This window comes from Patiria miniata, unplaced genomic scaffold (genome assembly GCF_015706575.1).
Source record: "Patiria miniata isolate m_02_andy unplaced genomic scaffold, ASM1570657v1 HiC_scaffold_26, whole genome shotgun sequence".
NCBI classification, from domain to species: domain Eukaryota; kingdom Metazoa; phylum Echinodermata; class Asteroidea; order Valvatida; family Asterinidae; genus Patiria; species Patiria miniata.
Genome location: NW_024037065.1, coordinates 9,545,873 through 9,571,992, shown reverse-complemented (window position 1 = coordinate 9,571,992; position 26,120 = coordinate 9,545,873). Strand labels below are relative to the sequence as shown.

Here is a 26,120-nt window from a genome sequence, read left to right as displayed (position 1 = left end):
TTGGAGATGCTGAGACATGGGCAGAGGCGCTACGTATACTCCATCAGGAAGACGACGTCGACGAACAACCACGGGGAGAGAAGCGACCGACTCAAAGTGAGCCAGAGGCACAGGAGGAACCGCCAGCCAAGCGGAAGTCCGCTAAGCAGAGTACAATCACTCAAGGAGGCCCCCTGGATCTCTCGATTTCAGGACCGGAGGCGAGTGGAGGACTGTCTTTGTCACCGGCCTCTTTGTCCTTGCTAGAAGAAGATGTGCCAGCCCCAGTGCGTAAGCCACTTGGTGGTAAGCCTCGGGGGATGCTCCTTATGGCCCAGCAGGACCACGTGGATAGCAGTGAAGAGGAGGCGGAAGAGTTGCAACAACATGAGGCGGCTGAGGCAGCACCCAACAACGGAGCAGCTGCGCACATCCGAGAGGATCTGCGCCCAATCCACGTGACATCCCTGGAAGAGGTACTGAGGGGCAGGGTTACCCGAGTGAAGGAGGTGTCGACCACCCTCGAGTACAAGGAGGGTGTGAAAGTTCGTGAGCAGCGGTTGGAGAGGGTGTACGATGTCCAGTTCGACCAAGATTTCCGCAAGAAGTAACAGCGCATCCGAGAGGTCACAGAGGCAACATGTTTTGTACGGGTTCCTATGAGTTAGGCCCCTTTCTCTATGCCATCATTTACTAAGTTTATACAGAGTTTTCTATAACCTTTATATAAGTTTTCTTAAAGTTTCTTAAAAGTTTATAAGTTTTCTATAAAGTTTTCTCAGAGTTTTATAAAGTTTACTATGTTTCTTTTATGAGGCGCATGTATAAAGAGGCGCCGACGTGTTGAAGTTATGGACCTTTTCGTTGTTTAGATTAAAAGTTTTGATAAGAAAGTTTTGAGTAATTTGCTTTTGAATATCAGGTCTTTAGCTGTTATGAACGAGGACGTTCATGCTAAGAAGGAGGCTTTGTGGCGCAAATTACTATAGCAGCGTAGTCTAGAGAGGGCGTGCTCGCGGCTGTGGGCCCTATATAAGGCCCCGGGGCAGTTGCGAGACGTCATCTGCAGACTCAGCTCAGGTAGACACAGCTCAGTAGACCGAGCGTACGCCGAGATCATCTGCGGGGAAGAGACGGTAGGCAAATTAGCTCGCGCGCGCTGACGGGCGTGTGCTGGGTGGTGCGGTGAAGTCGGGCTGGCATAAGGAGGCACGGAGTCCGCGGAGGCTACTGGAGGCGGAGTGACATACAGCGATCTGCCGATTGTAACGTGACGGAGCCGGAAGGGCGCGCTCATCTACCCGCCGCCTCGAGGAAGGATTGCGACTGGAAACGGTCGAGGGCGGGAGAGTGGAGGCGCACAGGAACGCTGGAGGCGTACGGTTCTTACCCGGGGCTCAGAGGCTATCCCCAGCCAGGCATTGCCGTGCTGCCCAGCACTGCCTTACCGTAGCGGCTAATGCGAGGCTACCCCTACAGAGATAATTGAGAGGCTCGGAGACCAATTACTTATTAGAGGCTAACATTATAATTTACGAGAGGTCCATCCTATGACATTGATTCTGTGTAAATAAATCAAGCAGTAATTGAGGTCATTGACTGTTGTGTACTTAATTGTCTGTCCTTGTCCATCTTTGAGGTTGAGGGGCGTGGGTGAGTGCTGCTACGCGTATAGGGCGGTATATTTCCATCCAGAAGGGCCTGCATTCCCGGCTGCTGGGGTACTGATCCTAAGCTAGGTTGTCTGGGTAAAGGGACTACGGATCGGGTCACAGATATTCCCGCCACAATATATACGAATGAGTTGTTATGGGCATGGTGTATTTTCATATATGGCAGACAAACGTCGCCTGCACCGTAGCGCAAACTTGCGATGCGCTTGGCAGCAATAGGATCTTCTAGACGAAATTATATAGGGCCTTATGCTAAGGCCAGATTAAAAATACAATACATTCAATGATGAGGATGAGATTGCAAGTGATGATAATGCATTCCAGTCCTTGAAGGTTGGAGGGGGACAATATTTCCTAAGAAGGCTTAGGATTAATCACGACTTTTGACGATATTGTTTTCGGTGTATTCGTTCAAGTGCAATTCTTGTGTGTTGGTCCCATGCTGCAGTGTCGCACCCAAGGGGGGGGTCGGGGGGCTTGAGCCCCCCCCCCCCAAAAAAAGGTTGTCAATTTTTAATTTTTTTTCGATTTGTATTTTTTTTCCTTTTAGTCCCACTATTCAACCTAGTCCCCAGTGCTTACTTTATTTCCAGCCTCGTTTCCAATAGTGGGCCCTGGATAGGAAACTTTCTTCCTGTATCCTGATTCAATACCGCAATTTGCTAGTAATGGATTTTTACCGTGTAGTTGGTGTTGTTATTTCCAACGTGCATTACGTGTTTTCACGATCATTGTAATTAAAACATCCATGCCTTCTCAAAAATACTCCTTTCCTTTCCAGTTTGCTTTTATTAATCTGAAATGTAATACTGCAAATTGACGGGCCAGATCGTAACATGTTAACTTTAAAACAAAATTGTGTTTTAATGACTTACGGCGCGACGAATTGATGTTGGTTTTACACCCGAAACCGCATACAAAAACAAACGCTAATGTAACGCACGTGTAGGCGCCAGACTATTCCTCATTTGCATACGTGTTCAAAAATCTTGCACATGCAAATGATCCAATACCAGGGTGAGAGAGCAGGTAGTGGTGGGTACGTACTGCTCGACACCCTGGGGACGAGGTTGCCCACGATTGGACCTTGGTGATAAAGTTGCCTATTTTCGAGTAGTATAATAGGGGTGTAAGTGGCGCCACCAACGTCAAAATAGTCCCCCCCCCCCCCCCCAAAGCCATTTTCTGGGTGCGCCACTGCCATTCTGCATTATCATACTCGGATGAATGTTGTTCACACGAGGTATGGCAAGATTGCCACACCCATAGAAATCGCAACAACACCAGACACAGACCAAAAGGCATAAAGCCAGGAAAAGGCATAAGCCAGGAAAAGGCATAAAGCCAGGAATGCGTACAACTAATCTTTAATTGATCAAAACACACTTGTTCAATGTACATTATGTCCTTATGCTTCTGTTTCAACTCCGATCGACTCACAGTCAAATATGAAACCCTCCAATGTAAAAAACTTTCCGAGGTTCTACCGTTGAGAATATCTTAGCATCAGCAAAGGCACCAGTGGTACAGCCTGCACGCTGCCTATCAGTAGAAAGGCTGCTGTGTAACTTCCGGTCAAGTCGTAAACCAAACCTTAAAACAGAGACAGAAGTTAAAATTGAAATCGGGAAGTCTCGTAGAATGGTTTGACATTGTTGATCTTTTATGCTATTGCATGGTGTGATGCACATTGCCAGTGATGCCACACAAGTAACACCATGAATTAAAGTACTTCCTAATAATTATTACTTGTATGTTGAAACTACATACTAGACTACTCCATGCAGTGAAGAAAGTGGCGTAAGGAAACGACACTCATTTATTAGGCTTATACGTACCAGGCAGAAATCCCAAAGCGACTAATAATAGCGTCACCTTTAGCGCGATCCAGCCAAAAGCACCCGCCAATAGCTCGACACCAAGAACCTGCTTGACGAGAACATCCGTCTGGCAGGACAAGACCCCGTCACTGAACAAAATCAGCACCGCTGACGTCATCATTGGCCAATAAGAAGTCAGCAAAGAGGAGGCAAGGTACGAGACGGAACTCATAACGATGCAAACGGCAACCAGAGTCCACGAGGACATCACTCTGCGGTCGGTGATCAGTCCCTGACTGATTTTACCAAACAGGTTCGCAATACCCGCGATGGTCACGAAAGACCCCGCCTCCTCCAAAGTGAACCCGTTGGACTGCGCCTGGGACACGAAATACACAATCCACATGAGGTACGCGTAGATCGTGCAGCAAGATATGACGGCCACCAACCAGTAGCGCGAATTGAGAAGTAGTCCCACCTCGAAGTTCTTAGAGACAAACTTCCACAGCGAACCACAGTGAGAACGGAGAGTGCTCTCATGTGCTGATGGCGAATTCGTGTGTTCGGTCTGGGGGAGCGTTTGGTATGCGTTTGACTGATCGAGCTCAGGCTGCCTCGTTGCTACCATAACGGCGCCACTCGCAACAGAATGCATGGTGATGGCTCCCACTAGTAACATGGTTCCTCTCCAGCCGTAGGTGTCTAAGAAGAGCTGGACCAGGGGCGCGAAGACGATCAGTCCCACGGAGTAGCCGGTCCGTGCGATGCCATTGGCTGTGGCGTAGTTCTTGGTAAAACAACGTCCGACAGCCTCCTTTGCAACGACATTAGATATACCTATGGCAGTACCTTCAAAGATATAATATAAAAAAGTATACATCAAAGACAAGTTTTGGCAATGTGTATAGTTTTCCTCATCTGTTGTGAAGACATGGGTCCCCTACTTGATCTACGTTAATTGCCAAAAACTAGAAACTAATATCTCACATATACAAATGTCTCATTGTAACTCCGATATATGTACATTGCTTTATACATAGGTTTTCCTGCACATGTTGAAACTTAATGCATTCCAATTCATAAACGGTTAACTTCAATTTCGTCTCCAGAAGACTGGAACGCGTTTGTCGTTGGTCATTCCAATTGATCAGTTTGAACATTTGTCCATTCGATGTCAAATTTCAATGGAATTCGTCTCACCTGATGACCATGCACATAATGTAAGGATTGAATTCGTCTTTGTTCAATCGATTTCAAGAAATGTTCAATCAAATTCATCAGACAATGCGCACGCTGGTATACCATACACAGACGTATTTGGCATAGTGTATTGCAAGACAATAAATTGTAGGTTTTAACAACCAATCCAAAGAACAAGAAGAAGAACTGAACGACTGTTTTTGAAGATGTAAAAATATGAATGCAGTTTGCTTTTCATAATAAATAATTATAGCAATTTTATTTGACTGTGTTTACCCTATTTCTTTCAGTTGTTGACGCAAAAAAACTGTCAACGAACTAAATAAATATTGAAAAAGATTACAATTTTGCATAATTATTGTTACATGAAAAATGCTTATTTAAGGTTTAAAGACCTACGTTACACGGAGACTAACAGACACACACAAAAAGTAAATATGTAGAAATGAACAGATGAAAACGTAAAAATACGGAAGATGGCCTACAATTATGAGATGAATTTGAATGAAATTTATATAACATTGATTGCAAAATGACAGAACCGATTCATCTATTGCACGTTCAGCAATTGCAGACGACGAAATTGAATTGTCTGTCACGAAAAAGTATGGCGAAAATTAGCGACCAAAGACGAAATTGAAAATGGGGTATGCAGGATCATGAATTTTCAAGACGAAATACGAAAATTAAACGCGTGTTCAGAGCGATTCTCAATTTCAGACGAAAATGATTGACCGATTTTCAGACGTGATTGAACATTTAAGGAAATTGGCCGGGAAAACCTATATTAAACAAATTCGATGGAAATATCATTTAACATTTTAATTAACATTAGATTTATAAGCTCAATGATGACTGGAAAGAAGCTGGAGTATCTCTGCGATAGAATCTGTTTGCTACGAGTGTTAAAATTAATCGGGAAAAACCGATACATTTCATGTTTTTTATCTCGGTAATCTCCCTCAATTTTTGGGTTCATGTTTAAATTCATTGAGGTTTTTTTTCTGTCAGTGTCTTTCTTTTGGAACGTTTTAGTGCTTGTTTATATATGTATATATAATGTACTTGCTTTTTATGTAATAATATGCTTTTTTTATGGCTTTTAAAAAATATATATATATATATATTTTTTTTTATCTATTTAGCTTGTTTTAACGGTGCAGCAGGTCCTCGGACCACAGTACTTGTACTTTTGCTGTTCCTTGCCTTTCTTTATAATGTTGTGAGAATGGCTAAATAAATAATAATAATAATAATAATAATAATAATATTGTGGAAATTCAATGAAGTTGAAATCGTTGTTTTTCAATGTTTTTGTATACAACCTGCCAGTAACGTGTACAGCAACGCCAGTTGCAGAGAGTTCTCGACGAACGATCCGGCAATGGCCGCTGCACTCATCATCACGCCACACGTCATCATGACGTAACCAGCCCCAAAGCGCCTGCTCACTAATCCTCCGAAAGGAGCTGTGGAGACGTAAAATATTTGATTTTGAGTTGATCAAAGGATGGAACATCCTTGTTTCTAAACCGAATGAAGTTGGATAACAATTAAGTAGGATAACAATTAAGTAGGATACCATACAGTGAAAATTCTGTTCGGCTATATTGCGTTTTGGGAACAATGATGATGTCTGTAGTAAATTAAGAGTAATATAATCAACTTGTCATAATAGTAAATTATGTTGTGACCAGACCACCGAAGAAATAATAATGATCGTGCAGTGTACTCTCCGCACGTATATCAGTTCACACAATTTCAACATTAATGTATTTAATTTTCAAATAATGACTGTGAAATAGAATGAAAATGGTATTGCTGAAGGGACCCATTTGAAAACGATGCATGGAGAAAATTAAAATCATAATTATATTTTGAAAGTATCATATTCACACGTAGTCTGGGTTGCATTACAACCAACAATTATTACATTTAAATAGTGGCTTACAGTCATGCAGATGAGTAATTGATATACGCATGAAAACGCTCAGTCAATTTTAATACAGTACAACAGCCATGCATGCGCTTCTTCGCAACGCATTATAATACACACAGTTGGATTAAATTGCAGTTTAGAAAAATACTGTTAGTGTTACCTACGAATCCACTTGTTGCGGTTGCCAGTGACGCTATCCAGCCGAGAATCCACATTTGGGAGGTCAGTTGGATTTGCAAAATCGGCAGCATTATCCCGAGACCTTTGGTAATGCCGATCTCCGTGAGGTTTTTGGTCCAGAGCGCGAGGACCGCGACCCAGCCGGGCCTTCCGCCGTCCGGCCCCTCCAGACTGTTGCTCACCGCTCCGCTCATAGTCCGGGGACTATTTTGGTGAAGGAACAGGGTGCGTGGTGGTTGACTTTCTTGCTCAAAGGTTTTAGAAGGGGTACCGGGTGGTCATGGACATGATATATACATAACACATCTCGCAGTTACGTGACGCCGCCATCACGTGAATATTATGGAAATAACTTACGAGTGAGATAGTCCTACATCTAATGGGAGATTTAATAAGCGACATGTACGTGTACAACGTGTACACCGTATGCAGCCTCAATAAATAGCGAACGCCAGAAAATGCAAACCAACCCATTGTCAAATTCCATTGAAGTAATTTAATCCTTGCAACCTTGATCTTAATAAACGTGCCTGTCAAGGCCGGTTGCACACGCACACTGAGCTAGAATAAGTGGCGCGTACGTACATTTACACACGTTGGATCTTGGATAATACATATGTGATTTTCAAAAACACATTCCGTTGTTCTAAATATAATGTCTGACTGAGCCTTTTTGACTAGGCCCCTAATAGATGCGCTTAAAAAAATCTGCTAGATTTAACAAAATCTGCTAAATCACCTATTATTACTACACGAAATACTAAAGATGGAATTTTTGCGCCGGGGTGATATAAATCAAATTAGGTTTTGCCCTTCACCGACTTTTTTTTTTTAAACACTGTATATACTCAGTGTGTTACCTCCCGAGTGAAAGTTGGAAAAAAAAAAACACTCGGGTGGGACCCGAACCCCCGACCTCCCGCCCTCCAGTGCAGACGTCCCACCACCCGACCACCGACCACCGGTCCCGTTGGCTCGAAATACATTATAAATATTCATACTCAAATGCAAATATTATAAAATTTCCTTAACCAAATCATAAAATTTCCTTCCAAAAAAAATTAATTTGATTTTTTTTTTAAATTTGCACGTGTCTAGCCGGCCTTGCAATGGTCTAAATTACTTTACTGTGTACTAAATCTGCCATATTTTTCTGTCAGATCACCAATTTTACAGAAAATCTGCGAGAAATCCGTTGAAAAATTCATTCTGCTAAATTTTCTGTCAAACTCGTTTTTTTCCCCGGAAAATTCTGTCAAATTTAGCCGAAATTCGCTCACCCTGCGAACTTTCGTCCCCCAATAAAAAAAAATGACCTTGCAAAGCCTCTAGCTCTTACAGCGAGAGTTGTTTGTGTGTGCATCCGGCCGTGACGTGACTCCCACGTTTTGACCAGAGGTTTCCAAGATATTTCAATGGAATTCGACAATAGGTGGTTAGGGCCTAGTATTTCCTGATAATCGCTATTGAGGCTGAATGTATTGATACACATGTCACTGAATAGGCCTGCAACGAGCGCTCAGTAGGCCTAGGCCCTACTCCGTGCGGACTCGAGTATACCATTCAGTTCACAGCAAAGAAATAAGACGAGACAATCTCAGAATCTCCTGGATGCCCACGCCCACCCCATACCCGTTCTTAAACCTTGGAGTAAGAGCATCGAAATTCACGCGCCCTGTTCCTTTTACCAAAATCTCCGGACTATGATCGGGGCGCTGAGCAACAGTTTGGAGGGGCCGGACGGTGGTAGGCCCGGCTGGGTCGCGGTCCTCACGCTCTGGACCAAAAACGTAATGGAGATCGGCACCGCTAAAGGTATCGGGATAATGCTGCCGACTTTGCAACACCAGCTGACCGACCAAATGTGGATTCTCGGCTGGATAGCGTCCCTGATCGCAATCGGTGGATTCGTAGGTAACCGTTCTTTTCGTTTTCCTTGCCAGCAATTCAATTCAATCGTGTGTTTGTATTTTATTGTGTTGCGAAACCCAAGGGTCAAAATTGACCACTCATACGCATGACTGCAAGCCTCTATAGTTGTTGAAAATGCACACAACTGCTGCAAACTGCTCACTGACTGGATTGACCTGAAATACACAAATCAAAAAATGTGAGTGGCCTGATATATTTCGTCCTTAAGCTAAGCAAGGACTTATTCCGAAATGACAGAGGTACAAGAAACAAACATTTAGGGGGCACACAAGCATGCAGGGCTGGAAGGAGACACGCAAAGGGACGAGTGGGGATAAGCAACTATATTGGTAATGCGACCCATACTACATACGAATATGGTACTGAAAGAATGTGGTTTTAATTTTCCCTGCGCATTGAGCATGCGTATGCAGATGGCTTATACACATGTAAACAATTTCAAATGGGTCCCTTTCAACAATACCATATCACAGTCATTCCTACATTAAATAATAATTGTAATTGTCAGAACTTATGTGGATGAGGAAAGTAAACTGCATAATAAAGGTTTCTCCGGCTATTTTAAAACGTTTTGACATTCGAATTCACCGTTTCTAATATTTAAATTCGTCCATCAACATCGATTTAGTGCAAGCACTTCCAACGTTTAATTTTTTTTTAGTCTAATTTTGTCTTTAGTCAGATAATTTCAAATTCAGTTCAAGCAAATTTAAATATAGAGCACTCGTTTTCGTCCCGAAGTATTTAATTTCGTCTCGTCTGCGTCAAACCTTGTAATTCAGAAATCAAATTAGGCTAATTGATTTACATGAGACGAATTCGATTGAATGGTAAATGACTAAATTGGTTCTTATGAAGCCCGGACAAGGGACAGGGTGGAAATGTGTTTTTTTTTTGTAATTTGCTAATTCGCTCCCACGAATTGCTAATTCGTTCGCACGAATTGCTAATTCGTTTGCACGAATTGCTAATTCATTCGCACGAATTGCTATTTCGTTCGCACGAATTACCAACTCGTTCCCACGAATTACTAACGCGTTCCCGGATCCACGAGTCAGCAATTCGTTCCCACGAATTAGAAAATCGTGGGAACGAGATAGCAATTCGTGCGAACGAATTAGCAATTCGTGCGAACGAATTAGCAATTCCTGCGAACGAATTAGCAATTCGTGCGAACGAATTAGTGATTCGTGCGAACGAAATAGTAATTCGTGGGAACGAGTAAGCAACTCGTGGGAACTAATTTGCAAATTACAAAAAACATTTCCACCCTGTCCCTTTCCGGGATTCGTACGATCATTATTATTTCATCGGTGAATCAATATTCTTTTATAATGTTGCTGAATCAATAGAGTTTGGTCACAACGTAATTTAATATGATGACAATTTGATTATAGCACTTTCCAATGTACTACAGACTTTATTAGTGTGCCCAAAACGTACATAGCCAAACAGAATTTTCACTGTGTCCTATACTTGTTTAATTGTTTGTTTGTTTGTTTTTGTTTTTTTGCCTCTCGATGTTTTGTTGATGATGTTCCATCCTTTGATCTACTCTCAAAATATTTTCCTCTCCACAGCTCCTTTCGGAGGACCTTCAGTAGTTCCCTGATAATTTAACTGACCAATGGCATTCAGAAATAAAATAAGGGTGTGACGCACTTTTCCTTATATTTATATTATGTACAAGTTATATATATTTAAACGTTTCAACGTAAAGGTTTGGTCGCAAGTAATGGTGATTATTTTTCCCCGGTGATGTTGATGCATGTAGGTCTACATCGAGCTCATTAAAACTAATAACCAAATAGATAATTAGTATGATTTAAAGGCTGTGAAGGTGACAGATGGCTAGGCGTCTGGCTGCAGATGTTTCCCTCGTAATTGTGGATCTTCGTTTGAATGAATTTTGTGCATACAGGATTTTCAAAAAAACAGTGCCCCATTTTGGGGTGATGGCTTCGGAAAGAGTGAGGGCCCCGTCTCCCCCCCCCCCCAGTAGGCGCCAGACTATTCCTTATTTGCATACGTGTTCAAAAATCTTGCACATGCAAATGATCCAATACCAGGGTGAGAGAGCAGGTAGTGGTGGGCGCGTACTGCTCGACACCCTTGGGACGAAGTTGCCCAGGATTGGACCTTGGTGATAATGTGGCCTATTTTCGAGTAGTATAATAGGGGTGCAATTGGCGCCACCAAAGTCAAAATAATCCGCCCCCAAAACAAAACCCCAATTTTTTTCTGCGGCCAAAAATTGTGGGCAAAATTTTTTGACAAAAATTTAACTTCTAATTTTGAACAAAAAATTGTGAGCCCCCCCCCCCCCAAGCCATATCCTAGGTGCGCCACTGCCATGCTGCACTATCATACTCAGATGAATGTTGTTCACACGAGGTATGGCAAGATTGCCACACCCATAGAAATCGCAACAACACCAGACATAGACCAAAAGGCATAAAGCCAGGAAAAGGCATAAAGCCAGGATTGCGTGCAACTAATCTTTAATTGATCAAAACACACTTGATCAATGTACATTATGTCCTTATGCTTCTGTTTCAACTCCGATCGACTCACAGTCAATTATGAAACCCTCCAATGAAAAAAACTCTCCGAGGTTCTACCGTTGAGAATATATTAGCATCAGCAAAGGCACCAGTGGTACAGCCTGCACGCTGCCTATCAGTAGAAAGGCTGCTGTGTAACTTCCGGTCAAGTCGTAAACCAAACCTTAAAACAGAGACAGAAGGTAAAATTGAAATCGGGAAATCTCGTAGAATGGTTTGACATTGTTGATCTTTTATGCTATTGCATGGTGTGATGCACATTGCCAGTGATGCCACACAAGTAACGCCATGAATTAAAGTACTTCCTAATAATTATTACTTGTATGTTGATACTACATACTAGACTACTCCATGCAGTGAAGAAAGTGGCGTAAGGAAACGACACTCATTCATTAGGCTTATACGTACCAGGCAGAAATCCCAAAGCGACTAATAATAGCGTCACCTTTAGCGCGATCCAGCCAAAAGCACCCGCCAATAGCTCGACACCAAGAACCTGCTTGACGAGAACATCCGTCTGGCAGGTCAAGACTCCGTCACTGAACAAAATCAGCACCGCTGACGTCATCATTGGCCAATAAGAAGTCAGCAAAGAGGAGGCAAGGTACGAGACGGAACTCATAACGAGGCAAACGGCAACCAGAGTCCACGAGGACATCACTCCGCGGTCGGTGATCGGTCCCTGACTGATTGTACCAAACAGGTTCGCAATGCCCGCGATGGTCACGAAAGAACCCGCCTCCTCCAAAGTGAACCCGTTGGACTGCGCCTGGGACACGAAATACACAATCCACATGGTGTACGCGTAGAGCGTGCAGCAAGATATGACGGCCACCAACCAGTAGCGCGCATTGAGAAGTAGTCCCACCTCGAAGTTCTTAAAGAAAAACTTCCTCAGCGAACCACAGTAAGAACGGAGAGTGCTCTCGTGTGCTGATGACGAATTAGTGTGTTCGGTCTGGGGGAGCGTTTGGTATGCGTTTGACTGATCGAGCTCAGGCTGCCTCGTTGCTACCATAACGGCGCCACTCGCAACAGAATGCATGATGATGGCTCCCACTAGTAACATGGTTCCTCTCCAGCCGTAGGTGTCTAAGAAAAGCTGGACCAGGGGCGCGAAGACGATCAGTCCCACGGAGTAGCCGGTCCGTGCGATGCCATTGGCTGTGGCGTAGTTCTTGGTAAAACAGCGTCCGACAGCCTCCTTTGCAACGACATTAGATATACCTTTGGCAGTACCTTCAAAGATATAATATAAAAAATGGAAAATTGCGTGAAATGGAAAATACGCAATTTCATTTGCGTATTTATACCCTATTTCTTTCAGTTGTTGACGCATACAATTGTCTACGAACTAAACAAATATTGAAAAAGATTACAATTTTGCATAGTAATTGTTACATGAAAAATGCTTATTTAAGGTTTTAAGACCTACGTTACACGGATTATAACAGACACAAAAAAAGTAAATATGTAGAAATGAACAGATGAAAACGTAAAAATACGGAAGATGGCCTACAATTATGAGATGAATTTGAATGATATTTATATAACATTGATTGCAAAATGACAGAATCGATTCATCTATCGCACGTTCAGCAATTGCAGACGACGAAATTGAATTGTCTTTCACGAAAAAAGTATGGCGAAAATGAGCGACCAAAGACGAAATTAAAAACGATGTATGCAGGATCATGAATTTTCAAGACGAAATTGAGGTCATCACAGAACCGAGCCCAATCTAGCTCATGCATTTTGGGGGGTAATTAGTGCCTCTGCACTCTTATCTGAGATAAAGTAGGTATCCGTTACACTGGGTGGAGCCCAGGACTAACCGACATTATTGCCACTTCAGGAGTGGTTATTATTAGTTAATACGCAACACACATTACGCCGCACACAGACCCTTTACACCCCCGTGGTCAGCATTATGCCCGTGTGAAGCAATCATTAAGATGTTCATCTCAACTTGAAGGTTCAACAGCATGCTAGCTCTGCGTTATATACTTCGTACACAACTGACGACTGGGATTTGATGTACCATTGTCACGTTAGGTATCCAATTTCCTTAAAACACATGGATACAACAACATTGATAAGAAACATTAAACAAAAATTACACGAAAAAAAATCAGTTCAGCTGCTGTCGTAGATTCTCTTGTATTTCGCACTGAATCACACACTCAATGCATTTATTGACAACTTCCTATAATGTGATTTATTGAGGTACTGATATGCCAATAAACATTAAAAGTGTGAAATACAAATACTGTACAAAAATGAAAAAGTTGTACACGCTTGGGTCTAGTATACCCAATCTAGGTAAAGCATGATACATCAAGCAATCAGTTCAGACCCCGCAAGATTAAACTTGTGACAAACTTGCCCTGCCGCTGGAACAAACTTTTGCCATGGGGTGCTGGAATAAAGGACGGACAAAATTAATGCGAAAGCCACGTCGTGGCTTAATTTGGAATAAAGATGCTCTGTGTGGGGGCGATTCCTGGCCACTTTCATTTGACTTTTTTAGCAAAAGTTTTTTGAGATTATGAAGACAATTTATTTCATTATTTTGTTAGAATATACTGTTGCTCTTAAAACGTTTAACTGTACTGAAAAGTGGAGAACGCTGTATTTTTATCTCCATTATTGGTTCCATTTCATTCTGGAAAAAGAATTGTATCGTTTTGCATGACATCGCATGTAAATATTATTGTTGCAAGGCTGCTTTCTTACATTTAGTAAATTCCTTCGTGTATGTTTTGTTTTATTACGGCGTGGGGCCACAGGGCCACAGGGAGATATTTTTATCTCCATTATTGGTTCCATTTCATTCTGGAAAAAGAATTGTATCGTTTTGCATGACATCGCATGTAAATATTATTGTTGCAAGGCTGCTTTCTTACATTTAGTAAATTCCTTCGTGTATGTTTTGTTTTATTACGGCGTGGGGCCACAGGGCCAGGGGCCACTTTAGTTCTATATCACCAAACAATGTAGCTCTCCATGTATGCAGTGTTATTTGTTTGTTACAGAGAATGGCAAATATAAAAGACTAAAAGACCAAATGCATCTTTATGTTTGTGCTCGGTAGATAGCAAGTTTGGGGCTAGGCAAGGATTTATCGGTCTACTGAGATTTTATGAGGAAAAAGTTGCAGAGGATGATGAATAGCTTTTTTATGGCAGGGATTTATCGGTCTACTGAGATTTTATGAGAAAAAAACTTGCAGAGGTAAAACATGAATAGCTTTTTTATTAAAACGAAACTACACTGGAATTGTAGCATGACTATAGTTTCAATTAAAAAGCCCGTCCCACTCCTTTTAGGTTGGGGTTGTGTCACGGTGAACCTTGCTATTTGTTAATCTTGAGTACAGAATGCTAGCAACGTCAATGAAACTTTTAAATGAAAAGAAAAACCTTCAGGGGAAAGGTATGAACATTGGCCCCTATTAAAAGATCGAATGAAAAAAATCCTGGCAAGCATAAACAACTTTGCCACCATCGTCATGGCCGGGGTTATTGCTAATTCAGGGTCAAAGCTTCTATCACCGGTGGAAATATCATAGACATGTCATAATTTTGGATACCTTGAGAGAAATATCGATTCTGCACTGCCTGAAGATTTAGAAAATACCTCCTCTTGATATTTTACAGTGTTTGTGCTAGACTTTCGAAGCGCCGCGCTTAGCCGCGGCAAAACTAGAAACGAACAAAACGAAGGAGATATTTGTAGAGCAAGCATAATGTATAGCGTAGCGGCGCAATTTCATCGTCGCGTAGAACACTGCTGGCTGGAACACATTTTTGCCCAGGAGAAGGGGGTGCTAAAGCATATTCCAAGCACCCCAATCCGAAAAGTTGGGGTGCTGCAGCATCCACAGCACCCCCGTTCCCGGGGGCTTGAATCTTGACTGTTATTATTCAGAAACTTAGACCATGCTTCCAGAAGAAGCATTAGGCTATGCCCATACGGAAGATTATGGAAAACAACTTGGTCAGTAAAAACCATTGGCCAGAGTTTTTTTTTTATGGAAGTCGGCCTAGTGGCCCAAGTGCCAGTTTATTACATATTTTCAAGAGCTTTCAAAGTAACAGAAAATAAGTAGGATAAAAACACCTTCCTTCATATTATTAATTGTTCCACAAAATTGAGCTTTAATACATAAACTATTTGTTATTCAAAAACAGCTTCATCGTGTGTACTTAACGAAAAGTTAAAACCACAAACGTGCGACTGCAAGGCGAAATAATTTTTGACGTTCTAAAAAAAACGAACTGATGTGATAACAAACTAATGACCATGACTAATAAACACATAAATCTCATATTGGGTATAAACTTCTCTAAGTCATAGATGCAATTTGTATAATTATATGTTTGAGTACTATTAGGTTGACATCACATTGCTTTTTAATCGTTTTTTTTTTTGGCGAAGACTATTGTTTTGTACTGCGGAAAAGAAATTGTATGAATGTTCAATCAACCAACCAAGAGATAATGAACTGACTTGTATGGGTGGTAGTTTTTCGTTGACTGAATCGAGTGGCGATTACTTATAAAAATGAGAACAAAAATTGTTTTGAGTACACCTACTTCTGAATATTCAAAACACTCTGTAAAAAGGATGACATATCACCAAACTATTGGATATTTGTCCAGATTTTATTTGAACATAAACCCTGTGAAGTGTTGCATATTTCCAGAGTGATTCAGTCATCGGATTTCTGTTGAAAAATAAATTAGAGCTTACTTTGATCATAGCTCAATGCTTTGATTCACCTTCCCACTATAAGGGGAGAAATTCTGTTGACAATTTAAAGCTTATTTTAATCGGCGCTCTTCATAAGGGGCGGATTTAACATGTTGACAATTTAGAGCTTAATTCCTTTGATTCGCCCTCTCAACAAAGGGACGGATTTCAGTTTAACGTTGAGAGCTTACTTTGATTCGCACTCTCAATATTAGGGTCGATTTCTGTTGGCAATTTAGAGCACTCTTTGATTCACCCTCTCAATAATAAGGTGCGGATTTCTGTGGACAACTTAGAGGTTAAACTCACCGTCCCAGTTAAGGTGGCGGATTTCTGATGACAATTAAACTGAGGAGTAATTACTTTGATTCGCCCTCCAAAAATTGGGGGCGGATTTTTAAAGTTAGGGGGCCTATATTGATTCGCACTCCCAATAAGGGTGCACATTTCTGTTGACAATATAAAGCTCATTTTGACCCTCCCCCCCCCACTTTAAAAGTTAAACATATTCAGAAACAAAGTCCTTTAAAGACCCATCTTAAAAACAAGAAAAAAAGATTTTATCAATCGTATTGTTTGCCTAACCAGGGTTGTAAATAAAGACATTGTATACTACAGTTGTTGGAAAAAGTGTTCTGAGTCAATTTCTTTGTTGTTCCAAACAGTCAGAATACACAATAAATTGTCTTTTTGTGTGTGTGATGAAACAGGTTTTAGGGTTATTGCGTTAAAATGTTGATATTCTCTGAACGGATTGAGCAAATTCAGTATTTTTTCATCTAACAATAGCTTATGAAATTGGCTTTCCAGTCATTATTATTTTGGTACTACATATTGTTTTAAATATGAAATTTATTTTGGGGGGTTTGCCTCCGCCTTTTTTTTTACTCACCCATTAATAGCATTTGGTTGGCCAATTATAAAGTGTTCAGAAAAGCCTACGCGAAAAGTAATCCCAAGGTTCATATAATCTCACGTCCAAGTCGTCTCGATCTTGATTATTTTCCTAACCAATGCTAACCATGATCGCTATTCTTGCTCCAAGCATCCAAGAATGCTCGAAGTCAAATTGTTCCTTGCTCTTTGCTTCAGCCACCTGAATCACATAGCTGCACTGTACATACACAATGTACATGCTATCCTACAATCTAGCTCCATGATAATAGCATCATATGGATGGTCATGTGGCAGGGCCAAGTTTTACTTGTAGTTTTTACTGTATTTTTTTGTAGTGTTTTAGGATAGGAGTAGGTCCCCTGAATAAATCACCCCTTTTATTAGATGTCCCCTACCCTTTCATAGAAGTGTGTACCCCTGATTAGCTTTCCCCAGTAACAGTTCACATTGTATGTAAATTGTTCCCATGCCATTGGTTCCCCCTGTCTCAAGACCATGTGCCCTGCCCACCCTGTAAGACCACAGACCCCTCATGATCAGTAGCAGACCAGCGGCAGTAGAGAGAGGGCCGTGCATTTTATTACCTCTCTTTCCCCCTTGATTTTCTTGGGTGCGCTTTGCCCTGTGTGAGAGTTTATCTGCTCGAGTTATTGGTGAGTTCTGATATATGTTTTTTGTATTTTCTCATTAAGTGTATTATTAAGTTTTTTTTATAAGTTTTGATCTGTTTTGGTATTGTTCAGAGTTTTGACAATCAAGTTTTATAGAATTCCTGAACAGCCTTGTAAGTTGTAGGAATTATCACTTGAAGTTTTGAGATTGGGTTTATTTAGAAATTACTTGCAGAAAGTAAGCTTGTATTGTTTGATTTTGATTGATCAGGATCATTAGACATGTTAGAGTTCTGTTATTTTCGAGGAAAACTGTGTTGTCAGAAGTTTGATTTATTTCATTGACTTAATTTCCGAGGAATGACTTGGATAGATGCATTGCATTGCCTTTTTCTTTTGACATCTGATTTCAGTATTTTGGATGGTGTTTTCTTCATTACCTTTATTGTTTTATTGTACATGTATAAAGCCAAGAGGAGTGGTTTTCCCACAGACTTCTTACTGATTAGTTTGCCATGTTTATTCATTAGTTAGACTTGTCCAAGCTGTTCATTTACTGTAGACTTGCATTTCCTTTATTTTGTATTTAGCCACCTGTTTCATTTAGTTATTCTTATCTGCTTTGGACCTGTGCAAGTTTACTATTCAGGAATGTTGAATTACCCCCTTGGTGATTAGTCCCACCTGGCATTCAGAAGACAGGGACCACTGTTTATCTTGCTCATTAGGTATTCACGAGAAATTGTAGTGTTCTTGGCAAGAGTGTATAGTAGTTCCACATGGCATTGTTTATATTACTTTAGACCTAGTGTAGCTTGAGTTGTTTGCATTGTTTACTGTTTTTTATTATGTTCTTTACTCTCTTATCTTGTTTTACAGATTTTCTGCCAGCAGTGTCTTTAAGGTCTACTAATATACACACTGTGTTGGTTTGAGTCTTTGGTTTTAGGTTTAAGTTTTTGGTCTTCATCTTTTGTTTTGATTTTGATTTGAAGTTCTTGTAAATAAATTCCTTTTGTCTTTTTTTGTTCGAAATCTAGAATTGTTTCCCTTGTCCCTATTAATTCAGTCTCCTCGCGCCTTTTCTCTTCAAAGATCCTGAGTTTAGTTTGGTTAGAATCCCCATAGTTGTATTAGTTTTCGCGAGTTCCCCAGGTGTGTCATTTTTCCAGGTTACATTTTTTTCTATTTTTGGTGGAAGATCCGGGTAGGGAATATATTTTTTTAGTAAAATTTAGCCAGGAATTGTTTTGATAGGGACGACAGGCATTTTTTCAAAGGTTTTTTTCTGTCTTTGGTGGTCAGTTTAGATAAGTCAAGTAATAGAGTCTATAAACCAACACAGTGTTGTTATATTGGTGGATCGGACAAGTACATGATGGTGGATGTCAGGACTCCACTCCAGCTCTGTGGTTTCGACCCAGTACCTGCTGAAACCTGCAACCTTGAAGTCCCTGATGTGCAGCCACAGTCTGAGATGCTGAGACTCCTGCAGCACCAGTCCAGTATGCAAGAGGTTATTCTGCAGCAATTTCGGCAGATAAACGCACTCAAGGAGATGATGCGGCAGGTGATGGGCGAACAGATGAGGCAGAGATGCTACATACATAGTCTGGAGTGCGCCCTGTCAGATGTTAAGGTGAATCAGCGTCCCCCAAATCAGCCAGTTCCAGAAGTCCCCATCCCACATCGGCCAGTACCGAAAACCCCCAACCCGCAGCCAGTGCACGAAGTCCCTAAGCCCATCCCCCAGCCAGCGCCAGAAACACACGCAAGCACCCCTGATGAGGCGACACAGGCCAGCTCTCAGGGAGGTATGAGTTCCGAAAGGATAAGCCTCAGGGAAGCTCAGCTGAAAGATCCCGCAATCAGGCGGGTTGTTGAGCTCAAGACGGCAAGCCCCCTGATGACAAGGAGGCAAATGTCCCAAGAAACCAGAGTGGTGCAGAAGTTGCTAGGAGTATGGCGTCGACTAGAGGTGAAGGGAGGACTTCTGATGTACAAGAAGGGCGGCGGGAAGGCTACATGTAGATACCTGGCAGTGGTTCCCCGACAGCAGAGAGAGGAAGTGTTTCATAGTCTCCACGAAAGCATGGACAAGTTCGGCTATGGAAGAATCCTGAAGCTTGTCAAGGACAGGTATTATTGGCCTAGTCTTCATAATGAAGCAATGGCATACATGAGGTGTCATCGCAGGGGCGTACAGCGAAACGGGAGAGAAGCGTCCGGTGAGATCTCACCGCCTCCAGAGTTCCGGGATGACAGAGGACCCTGATCACTGTATTTTTGTCTAGTTTAAATTTGTGGTTGACTTAAATGTCCTCAATAATGTATTGAAGCGTATTGTGTATTTTAGCATTTTGTTTGTTTGTTTTAATCATGTTTAATTGAATTAAGTTGATTTTTATTGCCATTGCTGGGGACAGCAATATTTTAAAGATGGCGTGAGTGTGGCAGGGCCAAGTTTTACTTGTAGTTTTTACTGTATTTTTTTGTAGTGTTTTAGGATAGGAGTAGGTCCCCTGAATAAATCACCCCTTTTATTAGATGTCCCCTACCCTTTCATAGAAGTGTGTACCCCTGATTAGCTTTCCCCAGTAACAGTTCACATTGTATGTAAATTGTTCCCATGCCATTGGTTCCCCCTGTCTCAAGACCATGTGCCCTGCCCACCCTGTAAGACCACAGACCCCTCATGATCAGTAGCAGACCAGCGGCAGTAGAGAGAGGACCGTGCATTTTATTACCTCTCTTTCCCCCTTGATTTTCTTGGGTGCGCTTTGCCCTGTGTGAGAGTTTATCTGCTCGAGTTATTGGTGAGTTCTGATATATGTTTTTTGTATTTTCTCATTAAGTGTATTATTAAGTTTTTTTTAGAAGTTTTGATCTGTTTTGGTATTGTTCAGAGTTTTGACAATCAAGTTTTATAGAATTCCTGAACAGCCTTGTAAGTTGTAGGAATTATCACTTGAAGTTTTGAGATTGGGTTTATTTAGAAATTATTTGAAGAAAGTTAGCTTGTATTGTTTGATTTTGATTGATCAGGATCATTAGACATGTTAGAGTTCTGTTATTTTCGAGGAAAACTGTGTTGTCAGAAGTTTGATTTATTTCATTGACTTAATTTCCGAGGAATGACTTGGATAGATGCATTGCATTGCCTTTTTCTTTTGACATCTGATTTCAGTATTTTGGATGGTGTTTTCTTCACCTTTATTGTTTTATTGTACATGTATAAAGCCAAGAGGAGTGGTTTTCCCACAGACTTCTTACTGATTAGTTTGCCATGTTTATTCATTAGTTAGACTTGTCCAAGCTGTTCATTTACTGTAGACTTGCATTTCCTTTATTTTGTATTTAGCCACCTGTTTCATTTAGTTATTCTTATCTGCTTTGGACCTGTGCAAGTTTACTATTCAGGAATGTTGAATTACCCCCTTGGTGATTAGTCCCACCTGGCATTCAGAAGACAGGGACCACTGTTTATCTTGCTCATTAGGTATTCACGAGAAATTGTAGTGTTCTTGGCAAGAGTGTATAGTAGTTCCACATGGCATTGTTTATATTACTTTAGACCTAGTGTAGCTTGAGTTGTTTGCATTGTTTACTGTTTTTTATTATGTTCTTTACTCTCTTATCTTGTTTTACAGATTTTCTGCCAGAAGTGTCTTTAAGGTCTACTAATATACACACTGTGTTGGTTTGAGTCTTTGGTTTTAGGTTTAAGTTTTTGGTCTTCATCTTTTGTTTTGATTTTGATTTGAAGTTCTTGTAAATAAATTCCTTTTGTCTTTTTTTGTTCGAAATCTAGAATTGTTTCCCTTGTCCCTATTAATTCAGTCTCCTCGCGCCTTTTCTCTTCAAAGATCCTGAGTTTAGTTTGGTTAGAATCCCCATAGTTGTATTAGTTTTCGCGAGTTCCCCAGGTGTGTCATTTTTCCAGGTTACATTTTTTTCTATTTTTGGTGGAAGATCCGGGTAGGGAATATATTTTTTTTAGTAAAATTTAGCCAGGAATTGTTTTGATAGGGACGACAGGCATTTTTTCAAAGGTTTTTTTTCTGTCTTTGGTGGTCAGTTTAGATAAGTCAAGTAATAGAGTCTATAAACCAACACAGTGTTGTTATATTGGTGGATCGGACAAGTACATGATGGTGGATGTCAGGACTCCACTCCAGCTCTGTGGTTTCGACCCAGTACCTGCTGAAACCTGCAACCTTGAAGTCCCTGATGTGCAGCCACAGTCTGAGATGCTGAGACTCCTGCAGCACCAGTCCAGTATGCAAGAGGTTATTCTGCAGCAATTTCGGCAGATAAACGCACTCAAGGAGATGATGCGGCAGGTGATGGGCGAACAGATGAGGCAGAGATGCTACATACATAGTCTGGAGTGCGCCCTGTCAGATGTTAAGGTGAATCAGCGTCCCCCAAATCAGCCAGTTCCAGAAGTCCCCATCCCACATCGGCCAGTACCGAAAACCCCCAACCCGCAGCCAGTGCACGAAGTCCCTAAGCCCATCCCCCAGCCAGCGCCAGAAACACACGCAAGCACCCCTGATGAGGCGACACAGGCCAGCTCTCAGGGAGGTATGAGTTCCGAAAGGATAAGCCTCAGGGAAGCTCAGCTGAAAGATCCCGCAATCAGGCGGGTTGTTGAGCTCAAGACGGCAAGCCCCCTGATGACAAGGAGGCAAATGTCCCAAGAAACCAGAGTGGTGCAGAAGTTGCTAGGAGTATGGCGTCGACTAGAGGTGAAGGGAGGACTTCTGATGTACAAGAAGGGCGGCGGGAAGGCTACATGTAGATACCTGGCAGTGGTTCCCCGACAGCAGAGAGAGGAAGTGTTTCATAGTCTCCACGAAAGCATGGACAAGTTCGGCTATGGAAGAATCCTGAAGCTTGTCAAGGACAGGTATTATTGGCCTAGTCTTCATAATGAAGCAATGGCATACATGAGGTGTCATCGCAGGGGCGTACAGCGAAACGGGAGAGAAGCGTCCGGTGAGATCTCACCGCCTCCAGAGTTCCGGGATGACAGAGGACCCTGATCACTGTATTTTTGTCTAGTTTAAATTTGTGGTTGACTTAAATGTCCTCAATAATGTATTGAAGCGTATTGTGTATTTTAGCATTTTGTTTGTTTGTTTTAATCATGTTTAATTGAATTAAGTTGATTTTTATTGCCATTGCTGGGGACAGCAATATTTTAAAGATGGCGTGAGTGTGGCAGGGCCAAGTTTTACTTGTAGTTTTTACTGTATTTTTTTGTAGTGTTTTAGGATAGGAGTAGGTCCCCTGAATAAATCACCCCTTTTATTAGATGTCCCCTACCCTTTCATAGAAGTGTGTACCCCTGATTAGCTTTCCCCAGTAACAGTTCACATTGTATGTAAATTGTTCCCATGCCATTGGTTCCCCCTGTCTCAAGACCATGTGCCCTGCCCACCCTGTAAGACCACAGACCCCTCATGATCAGTAGCAGACCAGCGGCAGTAGAGAGAGGACCGTGCATTTTATTACCTCTCTTTCCCCCTTGATTTTCTTGGGTGCGCTTTGCCCTGTGTGAGAGTTTATCTGCTCGAGTTATTGGTGAGTTCTGATATATGTTTTTTGTATTTTCTCATTAAGTGTATTATTAAGTTTTTTTTAGAAGTTTTGATCTGTTTTGGTATTGTTCAGAGTTTTGACAATCAAGTTTTATAGAATTCCTGAACAGCCTTGTAAGTTGTAGGAATTATCACTTGAAGTTTTGAGATTGGGTTTATTTAGAAATTATTTGAAGAAAGTTAGCTTGTATTGTTTGATTTTGATTGATCAGGATCATTAGACATGTTAGAGTTCTGTTATTTTCGAGGAAAACTGTGTTGTCAGAAGTTTGATTTATTTCATTGACTTAATTTCCGAGGAATGACTTGGATAGATGCATTGCATTGCCTTTTTCTTTTGACATCTGATTTCAGTATTTTGGATGGTGTTTTCTTCACCTTTATTGTTTTATTGTACATGTATAAAGCCAAGAGGAGTGGTTTTCCCACAGACTTCTTACTGATTAGTTTGCCATGTTTATTCATTAGTTAGACTTGTCCAAGCTGTTCATTTACTGTAGACTTGCATTTCCTTTATTTTGTATTTAGCCACCTGTTTCATTTAGTTATTCTTATCTGCTTTGGACCTGTGCAAGTTTACTATTCAGGAATGTTGAATTACCCCCTTGGTGATTAGTCCCACCTGGCATTCAGAAGACAGGGACCACTGTTTATCTTGCTCATTAGGTATTCACGAGAAATTGTAGTGTTCTTGGCAAGAGTGTATAGTAGTTCCACATGGCATTGTTTATATTACTTTAGACCTAGTGTAGCTTGAGTTGTTTGCATTGTTTACTGTTTTTTTATTATGTTCTTTACTCTCTTATCTTGTTTTACAGATTTTCTGCCAGAAGTGTCTTTAAGGTCTACTAATATACACACTGTGTTGGTTTGAGTCTTTGGTTTTAGGTTTAAGTTTTTGGTCTTCATCTTTTGTTTTGATTTTGATTTGAAGTTCTTGTAAATAAATTCCTTTTGTCTTTTTTTGTTCGAAATCTAGAATTGTGTCCCTTGTCCCTATTAATTCAGTCTCCTCGCGCCTTTTCTCTTCAAAGATCCTGAGTTTAGTTTGGTTAGAATCCCCATAGTTGTATTAGTTTTCGCGAGTTCCCCAGGTGTGTCATTTTTCCAGGTTACAGTCACACACTGGCATGGGTAACACCTATACTGACCACGGCCTGCAAGTCACTGCTCTTAGCTAGTGGATCAGTTACAACTGACCAAAAGTAGGCTCTTATCAGTCTAAACATGCTCAAACATCAGGTAATTTGCTGCAGGCACTGCATGCTTCATTAGGCTTGAACCTCAGAAACTGAGGTTTGAGAAAATGCATTAGATTGGGCTCAGTTCTGTAATGGTAGCGAAAATGAAAAGCGTGTTCAGAGCGATTCTCCATTTCAGACGAAAATGATTGACCGATTTTCAGAAGTGATTGAACATTTTAGGAAATTGGCCGGGAAAACCTATATTAAACAAATTCGATGGAAATATTATTTAACATTTTAATTAACATTAGATTTATTAGCTCAATGATGACTGGAAGGAAGCTGGAGTATCTCTGCGATAGAATCTGTTTGCTACGAGTGTTAAATTAATCGGAAAAACCGAAACATTTCATGTGGAAATTCAATGAAGTTGAAATCGTTGTTTTTCAATGTTTTTGAATACAACCTGCCAGTAACATGTACAGCAACGCCAGTTGCAGAGAGTTCTCGACGAACGATCCGGCAATGACCGCTGCACTCATCATCACGCCACACGTCATCATGGCGTAACCAGCCCCAAAGCGCCTGCTCACTAATCCTCCGAAAGGAGCTGTGGAGACGTAAAATATTTGATTTTGAGTTGATCAAAGGATGGAACATCCTTGTTTCTAGATGCGAATGAAGTTGGATAACAATTAAGTAGGATAACAATTAAGTAGGATACCATACAGTGAAAATTCTGTTCGGCTATATTGCGTTTTGGGCACAACGATGATGCCTGTAGTAACTTTAAGAGTAATATAATCAACTTGTCATAATAGTCAATTATGATGTGATCAGACCACCGAAGAAATAATAATGATCGTGCAGTTTACTTTCCGCACGTATATCAGTTCACACAATTTCAACATTTATGTGTATTTAATTTTAAAATAATGACTGTGAAATAGAATGAAAATGGTATTGCTGAAGGGACCCATTTGAAACCGATGCATGGAGAAAATTAAAATCATAATTATATTTTGAAAGTATCATATTCACATGTAGTCTGGGTTGCATTACAACCAACAATTATTACATTTAAATAGTGGCTTACAGTCATGCAGATGAGTAATTGATATACGCATGAAAAAGCTCAGTCAATTTTAATACATTACAACACCCATGCATGCGCTTCTTCGCAACGCCATAAATATAATACACACAGTTGAATTAAATTGCAGTTGAGAAAAATACTGTCAGTGTTACCTACGAATCCACTTGTTGCGGTTGTCAGTGACGCTATCCAGCCGATAATCCACATTTGGGAGGTCAGTTGGAATTGCAAAATTGGCAGCATTATCCCGAGAACTTTCGTAATGCCGGTCACCATGAAGTTTTTGGTCCAGAGGGCGAGGACCGCGACCCAGCCGGGCCTTCCGCCGTCCGGCCCCTCCAGACTGTTGCTCACCGCCCCGCTCATAGTCCGGAGATGTTGGTGAAGGAACAGTGTGCGCGGTGGTTGACTTTCTTGCTCAAAGGTTTTAGAAGGGGTACCGGGTGGGCATGGACATGGTATATACATAACACATCTCGCAGTTACGTGACACCGCCATCACGTGAATATTATGGAAATAATTTATGAGTGAGATAGTCCTACATTTAAATTGCCATGTGAGATTCAATAAGCGACATGTACGTGTACACCGTATGCAGCCTCAATAAATGGCGAACACCAGGAAATGCAAACCACCCATTGTCAAATTCCATTGTCAAGGCCGGTTGCACAAGCTCATTGAGC

General features: G+C 41.2%; 3 protein-coding genes across 5 annotated transcripts; 1 reads left to right on the top strand and 2 right to left on the bottom strand.

Moving 5' to 3' along the window:
* Positions 1-2,863: 2,863 nt before the first annotated feature.
* LOC119734141 (monocarboxylate transporter 12-like) lies at positions 2,864-7,237 on the bottom strand. The gene is made up of 4 exons (XM_038207495.1): positions 6,772-7,237; positions 5,998-6,141; positions 3,491-4,321; positions 2,864-3,245 (listed from the first exon to the last, which is right to left on the bottom strand). The coding sequence occupies exons 1-4, from the start codon at positions 6,983-6,985 to the stop codon at positions 3,136-3,138; spliced, it is 1,299 nt and encodes a 432-aa protein (XP_038063423.1). The 5' UTR covers positions 6,986-7,237; the 3' UTR covers positions 2,864-3,135.
* A 4,099-nt stretch (positions 7,238-11,336) lies between these two features.
* On the bottom strand, positions 11,337-25,888 carry LOC119733810 (monocarboxylate transporter 12-like). The gene is made up of 4 exons (XM_038207179.1): positions 25,589-25,888; positions 24,807-24,950; positions 11,696-12,526; positions 11,337-11,450 (listed from the first exon to the last, which is right to left on the bottom strand). The coding sequence occupies exons 1-4, from the start codon at positions 25,800-25,802 to the stop codon at positions 11,341-11,343; spliced, it is 1,299 nt and encodes a 432-aa protein (XP_038063107.1). The 5' UTR covers positions 25,803-25,888; the 3' UTR covers positions 11,337-11,340.
* LOC119733811 lies at positions 17,231-24,137 on the top strand. 3 transcript variants are annotated; one of them, XR_005271981.1, is made up of 3 exons: positions 17,231-17,592; positions 18,430-20,366; positions 21,201-24,137. XR_005271981.1 is itself a non-coding variant. In XM_038207180.1 (2 exons), exon 2 carries the CDS (start codon positions 18,926-18,928, stop codon positions 19,823-19,825), a length of 900 nt encoding a protein of 299 aa, XP_038063108.1. In that variant the 5' UTR covers positions 17,231-17,592; positions 18,430-18,925; the 3' UTR covers positions 19,826-24,137. The 3 variants fall into 3 exon arrangements, 1 of the variants encoding a protein (XP_038063108.1); XR_005271982.1 differs by having other exon boundaries at positions 18,430-23,139; positions 23,975-24,137; XM_038207180.1 differs by having other exon boundaries at positions 18,430-24,137.
* Positions 25,889-26,120: the final 232 nt, after the last annotated feature.